Here is a 21,413-nt window from a genome sequence, read left to right as displayed (position 1 = left end):
TCCAAAACAGTATGTCCATATATATATATGTATAAAATATGATTAAAAAAATAGCAGTTGTCATAGTTTTGTCCAAATCTATTCTTTGCTCCAGCGATTTAAATAAGTTCCGGTTTAAGGAGGCAGTAACAGAGCATTAACATTCTTTTTGTATGCTGGTTTAAGACACCCACATAGAGGTAATCTCCAAAATTTTTAAGTGTCACAATGTATACACCAAGTAAGGGAACTTCCTGACAAAACAGTTTTGAAGGAAATCATACCACATCTTCCATGTATCTGAGAAAGTAAAGTGTGGTGTTTAACAGGCAGGGTCATCAGCCTTCTGTAGTGCCTGTGTCCAGACTGATCCTCAGGCTCTTAGGGTACGTTAACAGTGCTTAACAACCAGAGCAGGAAGCAGGGCAGGAGACTAAAGGCTGGTTTATGTCACCTTATATGTATCCATTGGTGAGTTTGGCTGTTAGAGTGTTTGTGTTGAGTTTAATTCAAACACTAAAGCAGTTTCTGTGCCTTTTCAGGGAGTGCACAGAAACTTTATTCTCATACAGCTGGAACAGCTGGAGCATTAGGATCTGCTGCCTCTGCACAACAAGGGTGATATTTTATTTTAAAATTTATCAACTACTTTTAGTTTTACTATTACATTTTGACGATGATATACTTAGTATTTGATATCTCACAGTCTGCGTTTTTCCTTTCACAGTGTTTTCTGAAGTTGTCACAAGTACATTCCCAAATTATTTTTCTCATTATTGAATAAATTACTTCCAAGTAAAACAATACCAACTACAACACTTTGGTGGTTTAAAATTTATGAAGAAAAAAAAACAAGCAAACAACAACAACAAAACACCAACACCTTGAAATAGTTTGATGATGATGGTGGAAAATAAGATCCCTTCTTTAAAAAGACACAGAGATGTAAGCCAAGCCCTGCAGAAAAACTGACTTCAGAGCAATGTGTACTTTCAGAGAGGATGAGAAAAAATAAATTCACAAGCAAAACAAAAAGAATATTTGACTGTGGACATGCAAAAAGGTTATTGATTCCACAGCTAAACACTCTGATTTGCATGCTCTCCCCCTGCCCCCCAACAACAAAAGTACCAAAGAAAACAACATCAACAAAACAAACAAACAAAACCACCACCAAGAACAGCAAAACACAGCAGCATAAGCATGAGAATTCATGTAACCTCTTTTCATAAATCCTCAAGACTCTCTTTCCTCCTGGTTTCCACAATTCATGAACAGCAACTTTGTTACTGTGCCTCAGTGACACTAGGTGGCACTTCAGAGTAGAGCTAGGATCAGAAAGACTTTTGTAATCTTTTCTGGGTATTATGTGTATGAAATTAAAGATGCATAAAAGTAATGTTAGCCTCAAACAGAAACTTAATAAATCAGATTTTGGGGTATTTTTCATATAAGACTAAGAAATATCCAATACTATCTGTCTGAGAAAAATAAAATAAAATAAAAAATAAAAATAAACAGAAAAGGATTTTAACAGATTTATTCACTGTTTTAGGTTGAAAAAGCGAGGCTATGGAACAAATATCTATTGCCAGACACTGTATTTAGAGGATTTGAGAAGCAGTCCAGGGAGGGAACTGAAGAAAAACTATAGGCCTGGAAATCAGAGCAATGTGGTCTGTGAAGTATTTGATCTGATACTAAGGATTTAAAAGTTAATCCTTTCCTGGAAATTAAATTAGATTTAATGTCATTTATATATCAGTAATCAAGTACGTGGTCACTGTCCATAACCAGGTGGACTTTAGAAGAGACAAATCAGCTTTATTGTGGCCTATAAAGCAAGCATATATGAAGGGTTTAATTTGGAGGTTTTCTTGTTAAGTTTTGAAAAATAAAATTATTTACCTTTATTTGGTTTTGCTAACATAAAAATGTATATATATCTTAGGAAAATCCTAAGGCTGTGGGATATCATTAATTATAATAATAATAATAATAATAAAAAGGGGGGGGCGGTGACAAAGGGAAGGTTTCTACAAAAGCAAATAACAACTTCAAACATTATCATCAAGCTAAAGTAAGGCATTAAAAAGGTGAAGCATTGCTTCTTCAAGATATTGTCTTTGTTTCCAACTTATTTAGTCAATTAAGTGAGAAATTAGAGATTTTTTTTTCAGTTAAAAACCTCCTGCAAGGATTTTAATGAGCGTTCTAATAAGATTAATCTAATAAGATTAATGAATGAGGGAAAAATGATTCATTCAAATCTCATAAAACAGTAGAAAATATTGGCCATAACTCTGAAAAGGCCTTTGAATGAGAGGAGATGAAATTGAAGCTTTTATTCAGGTTTGTTCCTAAGTGCTGTGACAAATTATTGGCATCATTAATTAAAGATGACAAAAACACATTGTTGTCTAATTTTATTACTCCGTCTTCATCATAAAAATACAGTTATGACAAAATATGTCTTTAAAAGCAAAAACAGGCAAGGTGGGGTTTTGTGTGTGTATGTGTGTATCTTTTTATTATTTTGTATTCAGAGGAAGCAATAAAAAGTTGCTGTACAGCAGTTAAATCCTTACATCATTCTTGCAGCTGAGGATCTGTCACTACACCTTCTTATTCTCATATCTCTTGTTTTCACCATCTTGAATTTTCAGATTATGAGGATATGTTTTTGGATAGGTTTCCTAGAAGAATCTATCCTAAAATCTGAGAGGTGGTCATATGTTTTGCCTGTAGTGATCCTTCTGTGGTCCAGGGTTGTAGGAGGGGCTAGGATACCTCAGCATGCCCCAGAAAACAAGTATTTTATTCCTTTATGGGAACAAAATGAGAGTAATCCCATGTTCGATGTGGTTGATTACTATCTTCATTATTTATGAAGGGACTGGAGATGGACTGTTTAGACTAAAGTTTTTCTATTTTATATCTCATTTTTTTCTACCTGACTGTTTATACCTTATTGTAAGCCCTTCCCTTCCCTTCCCTTCCCTTCCCTTCCCTTCCCTTCCCTTCCCTTCCCTTCCCTTCCCTTCCCTTCCCTTCCCTTCCCTTCCCTTCCCTTCCCTTCCCTTCCCTTCCCTTCCCTTCCCTTCCCTTCCCTTCCCTTCATCTGTTCTGTATTTAAAAAAAAAAAAAAAGTTTTAAAAGTATTGGTCTTCCCACTGCTTTGAAGTCTTTGCAGATGCTGCATGTAGGTTGGACCCAGTATAGGGTTCTGTCAGTTACATATTGCAGAGTTGGCTGCATTATTTCTGGAAAATTAAGAGCGTGTTTGCCTTCGGAATTGATCAACTATGATGATCTTGCTTGAGTCTCATGCTATAGGAATTACTTACTGTCTGTTATTATGGAGAACTGGGAATAACGAAAATCCCATTATACTTCCAGTCCTTTATTGATGGCAGAGAATGTGCTATATGAGGAATACCTAGTGCTTAAGAATAGAAGGCAAGTAAGTTTGGTTTATTGGTATTGTATAGCTATTACACAGGCAGAGGAGGACCATTTTCAGATATTTACCTTTGGACTTAAAGTTGCTTCTAGTTTGAAAGAAGAGCCTTAGTCTGTAGAGATTTTTAAAACTATGGAGAAAAAAAAGGGAAGGTTGTATATATGTTTACATGAAGCTTTATGTAATAGGTTATTTGTATTGTTTTTAATAAATATCTTCTTGTAAGTTGTATCTGTTAATTCGAATCATGTGCATATTAACTGTGAAATTCAAGCTAAAAAAGGCCTATGTCCTCTATTGAAATGCCAATGCTTAGCTTTCTACATGAAGTCTCTCTCAGTAACATCAGAAATACAACTAAGAATCAAAGGGTAAAACAAGCAAACAAACAAACTAAAACCTGCTGATTTTCTGTAGGGTTTTCCCTCTGGTGACAGAAGGATATCATATACTGTCAGTTTTATAGATAATAACACTCAGAAAATGTGAAACCCAGAAGAAAATCAGATGCAAATGTTGGAAATCATTAGTTTCCTCTTTAAAACAAAGGTGCCAACATGCCAACACACTGTTTCTGTGTAATGGCTTTAGTAATTCATTATAATTTCCATTTATTTATTACTTAAATAAACTACAACTATAAACTATATTGACATTCTAAAAAAAAAAAAAAAAGAAGAAGAAAAGAAAGGAGCTTTCACATAACCTGTTCTTACTATAGCTAGCACTGCATCAAAGAGGTTCATTTTTTCTGGACTTAAAATCATAATTAAAGTTATGATACATTATGTCATGCTGTCAAAACAGAAAATAAAGACAAACACTTTGGAGTTTGCCTGTATTACATTATTCTTTAATATAAATGACATATATGTTTTACAAATTAGAGAGATTGGCTTTGGAGAATTAAGAGGCTGCAGAAGATTCTTTTAAGGTGACATTTTGATTGAGTATATGTTTAGCTTTGTAGATTGACAGTAGAAATGTGCAGCCTACCTTTGATGTGCTTGCTACCCATTAGAATGTGTTGAAGAATCTCAATTTGCAGAGAGCTTCAAATCATTCTCAGAAGATACTTCTACAAATGGTGTCCCAGCAATGTCCAGATAGGCCTTGCAGTTATTACACTTTGTTTTTATTTTTATTTTTGCTATTCTTATGTTTTTGCTCATAATTTAAATTCCACAAATCCATCAGATGGGGAGCCTGCATATCTCTACTCGACAGTTAAAAACAGTGTTGAAGAACCCAAATCAGTAAATGATGATGACGAATGTACAATGTAGACCAAGTTAACAGGGAATTGTTACTATTTTTGCTTTAGATATATACACGGATTTCTATCAATGGCCAAACCCTAATACCTTTGTCTGCAAAGCAACCTTACTGAAGTCAGTGAAACTGTGACTAAGATAAGAGGGATTATCCCTAAGGAAATTTAGTAATTGAGCTCCAGACATAGGTTATAGGTTTTATACTGCAGACTACTCATTATTTTGTTCACTAGGATTACGTTAGACTAATCCTGAACAGCAATGCTCTAAAAGAATGGCAAACTTAAAAGAACTATGTGTACAATATGAATTTATTTTTTTTTTCCCAAAATAATGACATTAGCAACAATTTTATTTGCCTTTGCTAAATAGATACATTCAGAATTAGCTTAGTATTATAGTGATACTTTTAAACCTCCAGGGCTTGAAATAAATTTAAAGGAGGTAACTCTCACCTTCTCAAGTCTCAAAATGACTTGAGAGCCCTTTTTTCCTCTATTTGTCTTGTGTGGCTATAAAAATATGCTCAATCACTATCTTTTTTTTTCTTTTTTATATATCATAACTTGACAAATATTTACTCCGAATCTCATATACAGTGGAATCTGAAAAACTGTAGCATTCAGCAAACCAAAAATTACCACAGAAAGCATGCTGGAAAAGAAGGCTGAAATAAGTCAGTTTAAAGCACAGTCAGTAATTCTTTTTTGATGGCATGTTTTATCTTGTAGATCTGCAATGATTAATTTATTTTACATCAATGGATCATCTCCACTTTGCAGTAAAGTTTCTGGTATTTGGCATTGTTAGCAACAATTTTTTGAACAGGCCTATTACAACAAGTACTTTAGCTGAAATACAACTGAACCCTATCTTTAGAAATCTATTTGTAATTTCCAATCTGTATTGCAGAGCGTTCATGGATACACCGGAAAGCAGAGGGCTGGATTTCCCAGTATTGCACAGGGTTGCTGAAGAGACTCACACCAGAATAGGTAGCCTTTTTGGTGTTGTATCCAAGAGGGCAAAAGTCGTTGATACCAACGGAAGCAATTTTGTTGTTATGAAGATAGACCACCTAAAAAGTATAGAAATGCAGAAGTGAGAAATAAAGCTTCTGTGGCAAATAACATAAATCATTTGATGTCAAATACTTGGTTAGCATTGTGCAATACTGTACAGACTGACAAAATATCCACTTTTCCAAACAAACATTTGATTCTTCTTACTTTTTGAAATACCTAGATTATACCAAATTAGAAATAATTTCTAGAGAAAAAGCAGAAATCCTGCAAGGAAGTCCAGTAGTAATACTATAATTTGATTGTACTGTAACTGAAAGGGGAGTCAAATGTGATATTATTAATATAGTGCTGTGGTTCAGAAGCATGTGCTGTATATAAAAATGTATTTGGTGTTGATTGGTTTCTCTCCAACTTTCACTCTCATGACTCCAAAAGTAATTACTAATGATGATTAAAAGGGCTGATGGTTACTTTGCTCCAGAGAAACTATTTCTGATGGGGTTTCCCAAGGTAAATTCAGGCAGCGTTTTCCATTTGGGAGTCTTCATTCTTGTGGAGTTTTCTTTACTGTAAAACCTTAGTTTAAGTGAAGACAGATTTTAACTGGTTCCATAAGGTTATATTTCTTGCTGTTCAGTTACACAGACCTTAAGAATACTACTGGTTTGAAATGTATATTTCTTCTCTCTGCCTTCCTGAAGGCATAGTTTTGTAGGATACCAAAGGGGTGGTTCTTGGGAAAAGTTGAAAAATGTCACTGAGTTGAATCAAAAAACAAAACAAAATAAAACAAACAAACGAACAAAAAACAATGGAAGAATGTTCTCAGAAAGCAGGTTTTCTGAGCAAAGAAGAAATAAGAGTACACAAATAATTCTATATTTGTTTTTTTACCCTTAGAGTTACAAATTAATGCCTACAGGTCTACACCCCTCCATAGCTACACCCCCACAAAAAACAGAACGAATATTCCCGTATTTTGCAACTTTTCTATGACAGTTCAATGGTTTATAAAACTTGAATCAAGTTACCTCTTGCACAAATACTTTTCTGTTCAAAACTAAATAACCATATATATATCATACAGTCTTCCAAATATTGTTCTCTGAGGCAGTATAATAAACAATACCTGTATATATTTGTGTTCACCCAGCCCACTAGGTACTCTGACAAGTTCATTGTTATTCAGATGAAGCTCTCTCAGATGAGGTACATTGTTAAGAGATCCATTTTCAACTGAAGAAATACTGTTGAAGCTGAGACCCAATCTGCAGAAAATAAATAAAAATAAAATTTAAAAATAAAAATAAAAATAAAATAAAAATAAAAATAAAAATAGATGTCAAACTTGCCCGCATTATCATCTTTCTTGGAGTGTTTACATCTATACACTACTGCAGTAGGAATGACCAGGCTAATTATGCATGAAGTTTAGACTCACCACAGAGAACTAGTTTAGAAAAGTATATTTAAATGTCTGACATCTGATACGAACTATCATAATTATCATGACTTCATTCAACCTTTGTCCATGGTACTGCATACCTTCATAACTTATATTACTGATGCCACTGTATGGCATCATACTGTAGCATTAGTAATATACATCGTACTGTGTAACCCCATAAGCACTGGCCTTTCTTTAAAAGTTGAATAAAAGTTTCTTGTGGGACTTTAGGAGCACTGGCTTTAACTTTCTTTTCAAAATACATAACCCACGGTGACCAGAACTGTTAATTTTAAATCTTCACCACATCCTAAAATACACATGTAGTTAAGAGCCATGTTGCAAACTGGAAACTGGAGCTGAGTCATATGTAATGATCTGCTCATCAGGACACAGAAGTGGGACATTACACATTTTTCCTAGGTTCCAGACCAGAGCTTTAACCACAGAATCATCCCTCCCAATTTATACTTCCTTATATTCATAGTTTATTAACACAGTTTATGTCCAGTTTGGAAAACCTAGTTCTATCTGCATGTCTCTGTGATAACAGTATTTAAATTTGCAATCATCAGACTATGTATTTATTTTTGTTTGTTTGTTTGTTTTGTTTTCAAGACACTCATAAGTTACAATGTTCTGTGTTGCAGTAAGGAATTCAGTGGTAATTCTTCAGTTGTTGCCAGTAAGTGTGTTGTCCTTTGAGAAAATTATCTCTGTAAAAGCTAGATATACATCATCTCATTTGGGTTATTTGTTTATTATTTTTATTTAGGCAATCCTTTTATAATTTTGAGAAAAAATTATGTGGTCTACTAATAACTGGAACAATTAAAGAATTTAATATAGGTGATCGGAATCCCTATGATAAAATAATTTGCTATGGATGAATGCCTTTAAAGAAAGTCTGATTCACAGCAATCTACTGTAATTCTTTGTAGCTTGTGCCTGTTTCAGAAGTCAGAATCTGGATCTAGTACAAAATCATAGAACTAAAAATTCTTTCTTTATATTTATAGCAGAGATGTTTCTAGAAATAGGGCTGTACAAGAACAGAAGCACATTTCAGAAATTTTCTTTTAAGAATAAACAGTCAAAGAAAGATCTTGCTAGCTAATATTATACATAAACAATCATAATAATGCTCATTTAAATATTGCAAAATTATCATACTATTAAAAGACAAAGGAAAGCTTAATGAGATCTCCCATTCATATCAATGGAGATTTCATTTACTCAGAAATCAATTCACAGCACCCTATATTTTTACTAGAATTTGTTAGGGAATTCTTTTTATTAATCTAATTTTAAAGTTATTAGAACAAAATTCCTGTAGAGAAGAGTACATCAAATTTTAATAAAGCTTGGGAGATTTGATTCTACAGAGCAATTTGGCCTGGAGATCCACAGAATTACAAAGGCTTTCAGGAACAGATATTGACAGTGAATGTTTTTGAAAGAATCAAAAAAAAAAAAGACAAACAAAAAAAATTAGGCAGAAGACTATAAATTTTTAGTGAACACACATCTGAATTCTCACTTTGTAAGCAGAAGTTTCATACCTAGGGAGAACAGCTTGAGAAAAGCAGGCCTGACTCTCATATTGGTCTGTTGAATCAAAAGTAACCCATTTACAGATATTAAATATGGAAAAGATCCAGCTCTGGATTAGCTCATGCAGGGAAAAGCTTTTGGGGAAGAGTAAAACTGAAGGAGTCTATACAAAAAACTAACTAACTAAATAAATAAATAAAAATAATTTAAAAAATCAGTCTAACTCATAAGCAGTGAAATTACATCTCATCTAAATGTGAATGAACTCTCAGTCACTTAGGGCTTTGTTTACAAATGAAATAAGACGATTCCTATGTAAAGTACAGGGTGACTAAGAGTAAATAATTAAGAGGAAATAATATGATCTTCATTCCTCCTCTCCCCCAACACTTTTTTCCCACACAGAAACAAATGGGAGGAAGTTGGAAAGTGACTCTTGCTTACTATGTTGCCAAATTTTATTTCCTTTAATATTTATGAATTGTTAACATAGTGTTTTGGCTGATTTAATTACAGCATTCTACATCAACAAAATCACATCTAAACACGGAAGTAATTCTCAGATCTTTTTCACATTCTTTTTTCTCCAACAGTCAACTTTTTGTTATATGTACTTTAAGAAACTGCATTATTCAAGGCTTGAAGTGTATGCAGCTAGATCTTTTCAGTAAACTTCAATAGGATCTAGATTTTAATAACAATAGTTGTATAATGTGTGTACTCCCCTGTGGAGCTCCTTCCTGAATGAAACCAGGAAAGTCTTTGTTCAGTTTACATTCTTGATATATATATATATTTTTTTCCACTTCAGCACTATATGAAAACTTTTGAAAGACATAAGAGTATTTTTACAAGGAAAACAAACAAACAAAAGGAGAAATATTGGTGGTCTGTTAGAATGTAAGAATTCAAGAGAGAATAAATGGTAGATCTACACCAAGCTCATGCATGGAACAGTTTATGATTTAAAACACACACACACACAAAAAAAAAAAAAAATGTTTCTCATAGGCTGACTGTATTTTAGGTCAGCTATTAGACTCTTGAGCAGTGTTGATACAATCCAGGAGAGTGGTCTCATGCATGTTTCTGAAGTCTTAAACATATAAATAAAAATTATTTGTGGGTAACTTATTTTTGTTGAACTGGAAGGAGAAGCATATTTTCCCTTAGATTTATCCCAGATGCTGTTCTGTAGCTCTCCCTTTGCTCCCTTCTTTCTACGTGTCTGCTGTGTTATGTCCAATGCCCTCCTTTTTCACCAGGTCTGTACTTTGCCTCACTTTTCAGCTTTGCAAAAGAAGAATTTCTTTTTTGCAAAAGAAATTTCTGACAATGCTTAGATTTCTTGCTTGACTGCAGGCCAGAGAACAGTTTAAAAACTGGTGCCAATTCAGAGCAGCTCCATATTTCCACACCACAATCAACAGAGTATCTTGTTTCTCAATACAGCACAACCACAATGGAAGCAGCACAGGGACAGATATTTTTAGTAGTCCATTAGCACTTCTACATGCTGCTTTACGCCTAAGGAAGGAACTCCAATAATATTACCCGTGTAACATCTATAGTCTTTTCCAAAGATTAATGTCAAAAAGCAGAAAAACAGCATCATCTGAAGGACAACACACCTCCCCACAGTAAAATAAATTACCCTCTACCTGAGAAATTAAGATCTTGGTGGTTTATTTATTTATTTATTCAAAGTTAATGATTTGTCTGAAGGATTGGATCCAATAATTTGAGTAATAGTCTTGTAGATCAAATACACTTCCATTTTCATAGAAGTGTTTTAAAGTATCATGGTATTAAAAGACCATGTATTACAGGCTCATTTTCATATTTTAGCACGTTATTTAATGTGAATGAATTCACAGATAATTCAGTATGTCTACAAATGTTCTTCAGGAATTCTCCTTATACTTTTTACCAGCTAGAGAAATTTATTCAACAACAGATTCAGATTACCAAGGTATAATCACCATGAAAAATGGCACCTTTTCACTTACATTGTATGTTTTTGTTTGTTTGTTTGTTTGTTTTTATCATATTCTTGGATTCATTACAAACTTGTCTTTTTTGAGAAACAGTGGAAATATTGTTGCAAGGTCTGTTAGTTCTCCTGTGGTTTTTCCTCAGTTTCCAGAGGAATTTGCATAAGCTGTGTCCCACATAAACTGCTTAAATTATCAATGGAAATACAATGAAAGAAGTATGACATAATTAAAAACTCTAATTGCTTTCTTTATCTTTTTTTTTTTTTTTTTTAATCAAAGAAATAGTTGTCCCTGGCATACATCATTCATAACTGAAGATAATTGGAAAGTGTAGTTAGAAAAAGTGTTTTGATCTGTTATTTCAGTGCACAAGTCCTTAGGAGATTTTTTGTGCTAAGCTATTTACTGCTCCAGTGATAATAATGCTGATGAAGCCCAGAATTATGTTTTCTAAATGTATCTGTGATGGTTACAATTTCAACTAATATTTATATGTGAGAAGAAAAAATGAATTCTTACTTAGCCAAGTTGGTGAGTCCAGACAGGCCTTCAGCATCAATTTTGCTGATTTTGTTGCCATCAAGATGAAGTTCCGTAAGGGATGGAGGAAGTCCTGAGATAGAGAACATCATAAAATTACTTTTGATAAAACTGGATTTTATTTATCTATTTATTTTAATGGACTTCTGCTATGCTGAGGCTCCTTTTACAGTTACAAAAATGATTTTTGGCTGACATGGCCAAGAACAATGAATGAAACAAAACACTTTCACAATCAGGGGATCTGGACACTGCTAGTAACAATTTATTTGGCATGAAATAAGACCAAGCTCCTAAGGTCATCAAAGAGCATTTAATTCTTAAGAAATAGTTAAACAAAATTTTTCATAGATATGAATTCTAGCCTTCATGATAATATAAATAAGACATATACAATAGTGTAAGAGAAAGAGTCTTTGTTTTAGCCAGACTGCACGTATAAAAATATATAAACACTTGTTGCCTAGATACTTAATAAATAATAGCAGCAGAAAATTAAATTATAAAGATGAGGAAAAACAATGTTAATGTTATTTTTAGTGGGGTACATATTAGTTTGCAAATTCTGTTTTTCAGGGGAAAAAAAACAACTACCAAATATTTTAACTATCTGAGTTTCCCCAAAGGAACAGCCAAAACAGGAAATGTGGCAAGAAAGAAACAACTAGTATTAACTTTCAAAACAGTAGAGCTACTTCAAAACATTCCGCTGGCTGAAGTACGAATAAATTAAATATAATTTCCTCTGTATTGGAACCTACCTACCTTCCTTCCTTCCTTCCTTCCTTCCTTCCTTCCTTCCTTCCTTTCTCTCTCTCTCTCACTCTCTCTCTTTCTTTCTCTCTCTTTCTCTCTCTTTCTCTCTTCCTTCCTTCCTTTCTCTTTCTTTCCTTCCTTCCTTTCTTTCCTTCCTTCTTTCTTTCTTTCTCTTTCCTTTCTTTCCTTTTTCTTTCTTTTTTTCTCTCTCTCTCTCTTTCTCTCTCTCTCTCTTTCTCCCTCTCTCTCTCTTTCTTTCTTTCTTTCTCTTTCTTTCCTTTTTAAATGTGTTATACTAAAGTTGTTTTTATTTTGTAGCAATTTACAATAAAATGCTTTTAAAAATTGCAAATGTTTCTGTTTTACATTTGTTTCTGTTTTACATGTCTTTTGGCTTCAACTCCTCAGACTCATGGAAGGATGATTTTATGCTTGTAGAGCTTTAGTTAATTCTATACGGGTTTACATCTGTATAATGTTGATCAGGTTTACAAACCAGAGTTGGAGGGTGAAAACATTCTTCCACTTTATATTTCAAACATGAGACAAGGAAAGCAAAATAAAATAAAATGGCTTACTTTTGACAGTATACCTCTTGTAGAGCTTCTCACAAGGGTAAAACAATTTATTTTTTTCAAAAAAATAAAAGCCAACTGACCAAAAAATGAGTTTTTATTTTATTTTATTATTTTATTTTATAGCACTCAAGTAATGTATACTCTAAAGACTCAAAAGACTTCCATAATTTATTGATTTTAAAGTTTCATGAGCTGACTAAAAGTCACCATGTTACACCTGTGTAGATCTCTCAAATTTTCATTGAAGTCCTTACCTTTTGGGATGCTAGTAATGTTGGTGTCTGCGATACGGATATAGGAAAGCCTCTTCATCCCCTGAAAAGCTCCATTTTCAATGCCTGAGCTCTTGAGTGGATTTGTGCCTAGTTCTGCCAACAAAACATGTTATTGAGCTGTGCTTCAGTTTATGTATCAATGTCCATTAAACTTCAGATCTCTAATAGATCTAAGCTAATTTGGAGGTAAAATTCATTTCCACATTTCTTGGCTTTCTCTCTATATATAGATTTTATATATAAAATTACTGAGTGAACTAAGAACAACATCTTAATACACTGTGTTGATTTTGTTACAATTTATTATGCTCTTACCTAAGACAATCACTTGATTCAGTCCATTAAAGACAGCTTTCCTCAACTTGGAGATCTCATTTTCGTGAGCCCGTATCTCCTGAAGAGACTTTGGCATGTTTTCTGGAAGTTCCTTCAGGTTATTCTTGGACAGGTAAAGCCTTTCCAGTTTCTTCAGAGGAGCAAAAGCTGCTGGGCTTATTTTGCTGATTTTGTTGTTAACAAGGATTAATGCCTGTGTAATAATAACGAGGAGATCTTACATGGTTACTGGAGAAATTATCTTAAGAATGAAATATTAAAAAAAAAAAAAATACTTATTATTTTCTAGTGTCTTTTGATCATTTTTTAGCCAGTCTAGTGAACTGAAGAAAATACAATGCAGTACTAAAATAAATAGATTAAGGACTACTGAAACAGTAAAAGATAAACAAGGTTTAAAAAATAACTACAAAAGGTACTTCATTGCTGAGGTATATGCATCTTCTGTTAAAATCCAGAGAAATCATAATTTATATCCACATTCATATAAAATTAAAATGTTCTATTTACCTTAACACCTCACCCACCCCCCACCCGCACCCTCACCCCTCCAGGCAGATAAGTGGGGAAATAGTGTTGTTTTTTTTCTGAGGATAGAGTTACACCTTGTCCATCATCATACAATTATACTATCTTTTTGTTTGTTTGTTTGTTTGTTTATTAGAGCAATTTGAACACTTATACTCTAAGTCATGTAGTGAAGTATCATGGACTTTATTTGTTTTGCCTTTTGTGTAGGAATCTAATTTATCTCTACCCTAACTGTGATATCTAGACTCTGGGTAACTGTAAGAAAATTAGATCCCTGCACAGACAGGGAAGAGAGGCCTCCATGAAAACTCTGTTAACTATAATAGGTGGTCTCCATTTTGAAATAGATGATCTCAATTTTTTTAAATTTTACTTTATTGCTGACTTATGTTGATTAATCAACCATGACATAAAAAAGGCAAAGTACCATTACTGCCAGAAAAGTAATTCAGGTTAATGGAAAGGATTTCAGATATGACAAATATGAGAATGAATCTTATAACATCTGTTTACTATCTACTTATAAGACGTACAGCTTTACATATTTGTGCAGTGAATTAGGTACAATGGACTATATAGATATGGATAGCATTATCTGTTTACATTTATTACTGGAGAAAAACTATAGTGAACTTTTGTTCACTAACTCCATCATGCCATTTTTCAGAAACAGAAGAAAATAGTTGTTAATACACTCCTCCCAAATGATATTGCATATATTATAGTTAACATTCAGTGTATTTTAATACATTTTTAATATTTTCAGAATTAAATGTTTACATGTTTCTTGGAGAAAAATAGATCATTTAGCTCTTTCCACAATCAGTTAAGTATTAAAACAGTGTCAAGAAGTGTATCGGTATCTGTGTCAGCACCTACCTATCAAGAAAATTGAAAGAGGGGTAAGAAGATGGTATAAAATTGTATTTGATGCATGTTTGTCCCCTAATGGACTCCTCTTGCAGTTCATCCTGAGCAAAGCAAGCAGTGTGTTCTGTACATGGTTTCTCTCAGTATGCATAAAGTTGAGCAGATCTGTTTTTAATTTTGAATGCTAGCTAGCAATGCCACATTTGCAAGAGGAGGTAGAAAAGGTCATTCACAGTTCAGCAGAGTATTTCACTAACAATAAACCACTCCCAAAATAAATAGATTGGTCAGAGGAAGCTACAGCCACAGCTCTCTTGTATTTCAGACTGTTATAAGAACATCCATAAGAACACATCAGTTTTGGTTTCCTTAGAGAAAATTGCAAGAATTTGGAGACAGATGTAGCTTCTCCTCTTAATGTACTAAAGCTACCTGCACGTATTAGGACACAGGAGACATATAGTTATTGTGAAGAGCACAGCTTGAATTATACAGATTAATCTTATTAGCTCTTATTATTAGCTCTTATTATAATAACGGAATAAATGAATGAGCTATTGCTAAATACATTCTTTTTTTGTTGTTGTTGTTTTTGATTTTACCATAATTTTATTTTCCATAGATATTTAAACCAATATTCAATGAGTTTAGACCGGTGAGCACTTGTAATTTTTATCCTACATCCTGCTTTGTAGTGTTTGGTCATTTATTTCAGCTAAATATTTCCTTGTCTTATTATTATTATTTCTTATCTGCTTTAACTTGTTTTCTTTTTAGATAAAAATGCTTTTGGTTTGATTATCACAGCTGATGTTCTGATACAAAATACTTCTCACTGGAAACAGGCAGGTATATATTCAGATAAGCCCTGTAAGGTAAATATTCTGTGAGTAGCTGCTGTTCAGAGAATAGCTAAAGCTTTTCCAAGAACTGTTAGTCCTGACCAAAACCAGAAATTGTCCATGTATTTAGGATTAATCTGTTCTGCTTTGCCAATGTTTTCCTGAATATGATCATGTTATCTTGGAGAAACACACAAAACAATTATTTTATTCAAACATTCAGCAAACCTATCTCACTTAGAAATGATGATATCTATCAAAGGTATACTTAAAAATACTTTCACTGTGGGAACATATCTATGGTGGTATAAGCTGGAAAAGTATCACAAGCCTGTAGTTTTCAATTTCTTTGTACCAGAACATCAGTTCTCTCTTGCATCATGCTGCGTAAGACCCTGTTCCTCCTATTTTAAACCTACATTATTTTTCACACCACTGTGCTGTTTTAAAGAAGAAAAAACAAGCCCACACATCAGAATTTGCAAGACAAGTTTTACTGTCTCCCAGAGCAACAGCAAATGATGAGGATAACACACCAGCAGAGCACCTGGCCATCCATACCCATGGGTTTCTTTCCTACTTCACAATAACTCTATTATATGCAAGACTTAAAGAAAGAAGTTATTAGCTTTGGAGTGCTGCTGTTTATTTTCCTCAGAATGTGCCCCGTATGGTTTGCATGTAACAAAAGTTAAAACAAAATACAATAAAATTAAATGAAAAACTCAGGGGAATTTAGAGGTCAGTGAAAACAGGAACTAGAGAAGAAAATCTGAGGGAAAACATCTGCAGGCAATGTTATTGAGGAAGGGATGTTAGACAAAAAAAAATGCCACATGGACTAAGTTTCCTGAATATAGCCCAGATGGCATGATGGGACATTATTATATTCATCTTGCTAAAGGACAGCTCCATATACTAATTTTGTGCAGGGCAAGCAATTCTCAGAGGTTCAAATGAGAGTCAATCTGAAAGTTCTGAAAGTGCTTGAACCATAGCTAGCACTTGCAATGCTGCTAGTATGGAACAATTTGGTAGACCTAAGAAATGTGACAGCTTAGGGTAATACTTGAATAGAGCCACAGGAATTGATTTTTTTTTTTTTTTTAATCTATCTTCTTCCATGCTTCCTTTTCTTAGTGGAGGGAATAAAGATGATTCTTTAAAAAAAAATAAATAAAGGGGGGGGGTGGGGGGGTGGGGGGTGGGGGACATGACACCAACAACACTGAAGAATATCACTAAAATCCAAAAATACAAGACTTTCAGCATGCACAGCTTTCATCGTGACTTGATATGGGTTTTGAGATACTTAGCCATAGGCAAGAAAAGAGGCAAGAAAATAAAGAGGCACAAATACACGAAGTATTAAAGACACCATATAGTTGGGCTCAGACAGCTCATACTCTTATCCTATGGATAGGAAAATGGATATATAGCATGATACGTATAACATAGCTTTTGCAGCTCTTATTCAGCTCTTACAGTATAAACATTGACTCTGTTATGTTCATTACTATATATTGCAATGTAGTAATACCTATAGACTACTTCATCCTGATCTGCAATATACACAGTGCTCAGAGAAGTAAAAAAGCTTTGTTCCAAAGATACTTTAATTTTTACTGAACTACTTCTAGTAGTAACTATTGTAGTAACAATAACAACTACAACAAAATAGAAAAAAATAGCAAAAAAAAAAAAAAAGAAAAAAAGACTCTATGAATACTGCTCATTTAAAGTCCATAGGAGCATGGCTATTTATCTCCCTTTGGTCTGGTTTCTGCTTCAAATACTTACTCCCTAAACAAAACGGAGAACTCACAGTTCACAAAGATTTTGGAACACTTGTTAGCATGCTCTTGTCAAAATACACCCTGACAAACTGCAGAGTGTGCGTGTGGCAGTCATGTAGCATTGTTCTTCTGGTGTTATCAAAATGTGCAATTTTTGCCCTGGCTGGGGGTGGGAAGAGGGATACTGTATCTTTTGGTACAACTTTATTATGTGAGAATCTCAGGGAACTGTTCTGTGCCTTTTGCACCCTTACATCTGCCCTTCTTGGTTTAGAACAGTTTGAAGTGAAAGCCTTGTCAAAAGCTGAAATGAACTGTAAAACAATCAGCAAATTATTATCAAGCGTAATACATGCTGATACATCTGTTTTGCCAGCTGGAGATGGTACTCTTACCTAACATCAAATCTTTAATGATGCATGTGGCCTTCAGGGTTTAAACTGAAAAATCAATCTGCTGACCCAATGGAATTTTTTTTAATTTCCTGGGTTATGTATTATATTATTAACCTGTTGTTTTATTATAGTGCTGCTATGTACAGTAATGCCTTAAGAATTGTAAGCTGAGGAATCAGGTGTCCAAATAAAAATAATAATGAATTTGGTCTTTTTTTTTTTTTCTTATGGTTTCAGTTATTAAGACATATTCATATCCTGGACATATAGTCAAGTTTTGCCGAATTATTAGGAATGAATGTGCACATGTAGGGGAAACAAAAACAAGCAGACAAAAAACAACCAACCAACCAAACCAAACCAAATCAAACAGACTGAAATAAAATAAAATAAAATAAAAATAAAATAAAATAAAAACAACAGGCCCAAAAGAACTTTACATCCTTCTCTAATTATGTTTTACCAGAAGATAGAATTTTACAAAATAAGCATTCGTTTTTGAATTCATTTTATCAATAGTAAAGATCAGTAAACTTGAAACAACCAAGAGGCCCTGAATCGAAGGAGGTCTCTGAATGGAATTCCAGATGTCTTATCTTCTGAATGGCCCAAGATGTACAGAGTTAAGACAGAAGAAGGCTAAATGTATCAAAAAAAAAAAATGATGGTGCAATGATTCTTTTTATGTTGTTACTTAAGCTCTTTTGTAGGCTTTAGTAAAGTGGATCAAGTGGACATAACTAGGAAAGGCAAGGAAAAATGGATGACAGAAAGCAGATGGAAGAGATGGAAGAACTGTGAAGAAGGAGACAGCAAGGCATTGAAACAAGCCTGCCACTTGAGGAAAGAAGGCTTTCCTAGAGGAAAGAAGGCTGGGGAAAACAGTTTGATCGCATCCACAGAAGCTTGTTGAGTAATCTCAGCAAGCTGAGGAGCCTGGTGTAGATCTAGTTTGCACTGAGTTTGAGCCGTCACTAGTAAGTGTTGTGTAATGTGACTTGCACAGATGACCAGAGAACTGCTGGCTCTACATTTTACTGCTCCAATAAAAATAATCCTTATGCTCTAGCATTCTAGAGCCAGAAAACACTGCCCTTGTCAGCCTGGGCAAACATTTAGGTCATTCATTATATCATAAATTACTTGTTTATTTTACTGCTTTATTCTATTTTTTTTTCCTTTAGTTTAACATTCTGAATCTCTCTAAAATTTTGAGGATGTCAAACTATTTTTTCCTGCTATTTTGCTCACACAAAAAGTTCTTTGTCCTCTGCAGATGAAAAAAAAATAAGGTTTTACATGCATGTTATGTGTTGCACATTGCTGTTTTAGTGGAAAATCTCATCGTGTGTTCAGCATAATGTAAAGGAGAGTCTGAGGAAATAGGACATCTAAAGGAGTGTTGCATTTCAAAAAGATCAACATCCTTAATTATTATTATTATTATTATCATCATCATTATTGTTGTTATTATTATTATTATTATTTTATTTCCTCAGAATAATTGTCAGAGGCCTACAGATTCTCTGAGCTGGAAAGAGGAGAAGTGTCTCAGTTCTGTTAAAAATACCTGCTATAGATGATAGTGGGAATCGAGTTCACAGGAAGAACCTGGGCAGATATTTCTGACTGTTTTTTACAGTAAGCTGGTGGCTACTGAATCTTCATTCTGTGATTTGTAGAGCAGTAAGTTTACTTAACTTCTCATTTGATTATGACTGGGAATGGGAACTGAAGCTGTAATGAATCGTCAGAAAACTGTGTTTTTTCATTAATATTTTTTGATCTATTAGGAATTTTTCTATATTTCTGGAAGATGTTCTTAGACTTTTCCTCAGTTAATCTAGATGGTTGTCCTTCCATAGGGAGTTTTCTTTTGGTTAAAAACAGAGCAAAACAAAACAAAAAAAAAAAAAAGAAAGAAAAAAAAGAAATGAGGGCATGAAACATTTTGTCCACTATTTTTTCCACTAGATATTGCTACAAATATGTCTATGGGGTTAAAGTACTGTATTTTATCCAGAAGTCTCAGCTTGGCTGGAAAATTCCGACAGTTGTATAAAAAGGTATCTTCTGCCTTTTCCAATAGCATCTCTGTAACTCTTTTGCCACAAGTCTAAATAGGCAAATCTTTTACACAGTATCAGACAATTTTCTGAAACTGTAAAACTCTGTCCTTGGCTCTAAAATGGGCTGTCTTCTATTTTTTTATTTTTTTATTTTTTTAGTTTTCACTTTTCCCCTGAGTCCTCTGATTAAAAGTATATTTCATGTTTCATTTTTTAATAGTATGAAGTCTCATTCAGTTTTTGTAGTACAACTTTAATAGTTTAGTCACATTTTCCTGGATTAATTGAAAACTACAAAAATATCAGGTACACCACAACTGTTGACTAATGATTTCTGGTTGTCTTCCTTTGCAGGTATTTATTGCTTGCAGTTAAATATTCCCTTAGTTGCATACTTTTCTACCTGTTTGCCATATTCGATAGCTGCAAATTTTAACTGCTCTTTGACCTTCTTAAATTTTTTATTATTATTATTTACATAGAATATCTTTGTAGGTGTTAAGTCCTCTTGTTCTTCCATTTATGAATTTAATCACTTTTGTATTGAAAGAGAAGCCACAGACAAGGTATAGGTAGATCCTTTCCTTTCTGCTAACTTTAGCTTTTGGTACAAATTGAACTTCAGGTTCAAACTAACTTGTTCATGGAAATCTTTTTTAAAACTATTAGTCCTATGGTGGGTGATGTCTGCAGGATTATTTATTTATTTATTTATTTATTTCCAATACCAGTATGAGTTGGGATTTAGGGAATTCTTCCCTAAATGGACATACAAGTAGTCACTTTATACAAGAGATTGACTGCAGTTTCTGATTATTTCAGACTTTGGAACAATAATAGCTATAATATATGTAAATCTTTCTGCTTTAGTAGAGTTTAAGAAGGTTTCAAAATTTAGAAGGAGTCTAGAAACTTTTTAACATTACACGGTCAAACACAAGCCATGTGTATTTGGGACTATGATTTTAAAAAGTATATATGTGATATATGTACATTTACATTACACACACATATCCTTAAAACAAAAAATGACAATGGACCTCTATCAACAGTAAAGTTTCTCAAATTTATTTATTATATTGATTAAAAGCAATATGGCTCTGAATAATATTACGAGGGAGGAAAATGGGAAATATTCCCAGATCTTACACAAGGAGAATGATGCCTGCCTAGAATAAAGATGGTGCCCAGTTACTTAAATGTACTGCATGGGTAAATTATTATGTTGGGGAGGAGACAAGAGGATTCTTTTTCTGTCTTGAATATATCCAAGCAAACCACATTGCTCTGAAGGTCATTTTTTAAAATTTACATTACTATTGTAACAATTTCCACTAGTCCCTAAATATGCCCTAGGTAGTTTGGGGATTAAGATGAACAAATGACTTCTTCCCTGAAGAGTTACCTATTTCATTCAGTATTAAATTATATCTGCTGTAATAAGGAAAAGAACATCTATAGAATTAACTCAATGAGTTATCATTCACAAGTGCTCAACTCACAGCACAAGGTATAATAAAGACCAGAGCTGAGTGACAAGTAGGGAGAAGTTATTGGTGCCAGTACTTTTCATCTGCAATACTATGCTCTGATTTATTTAATGCAGTGTCATGAGGAAGGATTTCAAAAGATTCATTCCACTGACAAGATTTTCTCATTGAAAATACAGGATGTCTCTTTGAGGTG

General features: G+C 33.6%; 1 protein-coding gene across 1 annotated transcript in view; it reads right to left on the bottom strand.

Moving 5' to 3' along the window:
• Nucleotides 1-5,009: 5,009 nt before the first annotated feature.
• Nucleotides 5,010-21,413, bottom strand: part of DCN (decorin) — a 37,893-nt gene continuing 21,489 nt past the window's right edge. Inside the window, exons 4-8 of the mRNA XM_035551889.2 lie at nt 13,204-13,417; nt 12,868-12,981; nt 11,259-11,352; nt 6,871-7,009; nt 5,010-5,794 (exon numbers count right to left, since the gene is read on the bottom strand). Coding sequence (XP_035407782.1) covers nt 5,600-5,794; nt 6,871-7,009; nt 11,259-11,352; nt 12,868-12,981; nt 13,204-13,417 — 756 coding nt within the window. The 3' untranslated portion in view covers nt 5,010-5,599. The remainder of the gene's footprint in view (nt 5,795-6,870; nt 7,010-11,258; nt 11,353-12,867; nt 12,982-13,203; nt 13,418-21,413) is intronic.

This window comes from Cygnus atratus, chromosome 1 (genome assembly GCF_013377495.2).
Source record: "Cygnus atratus isolate AKBS03 ecotype Queensland, Australia chromosome 1, CAtr_DNAZoo_HiC_assembly, whole genome shotgun sequence".
NCBI classification, from domain to species: domain Eukaryota; kingdom Metazoa; phylum Chordata; class Aves; order Anseriformes; family Anatidae; genus Cygnus; species Cygnus atratus.
Note: the sequence above shows the minus strand (reverse complement) of the source record. Positions and strands in the feature narration are given on the sequence as shown.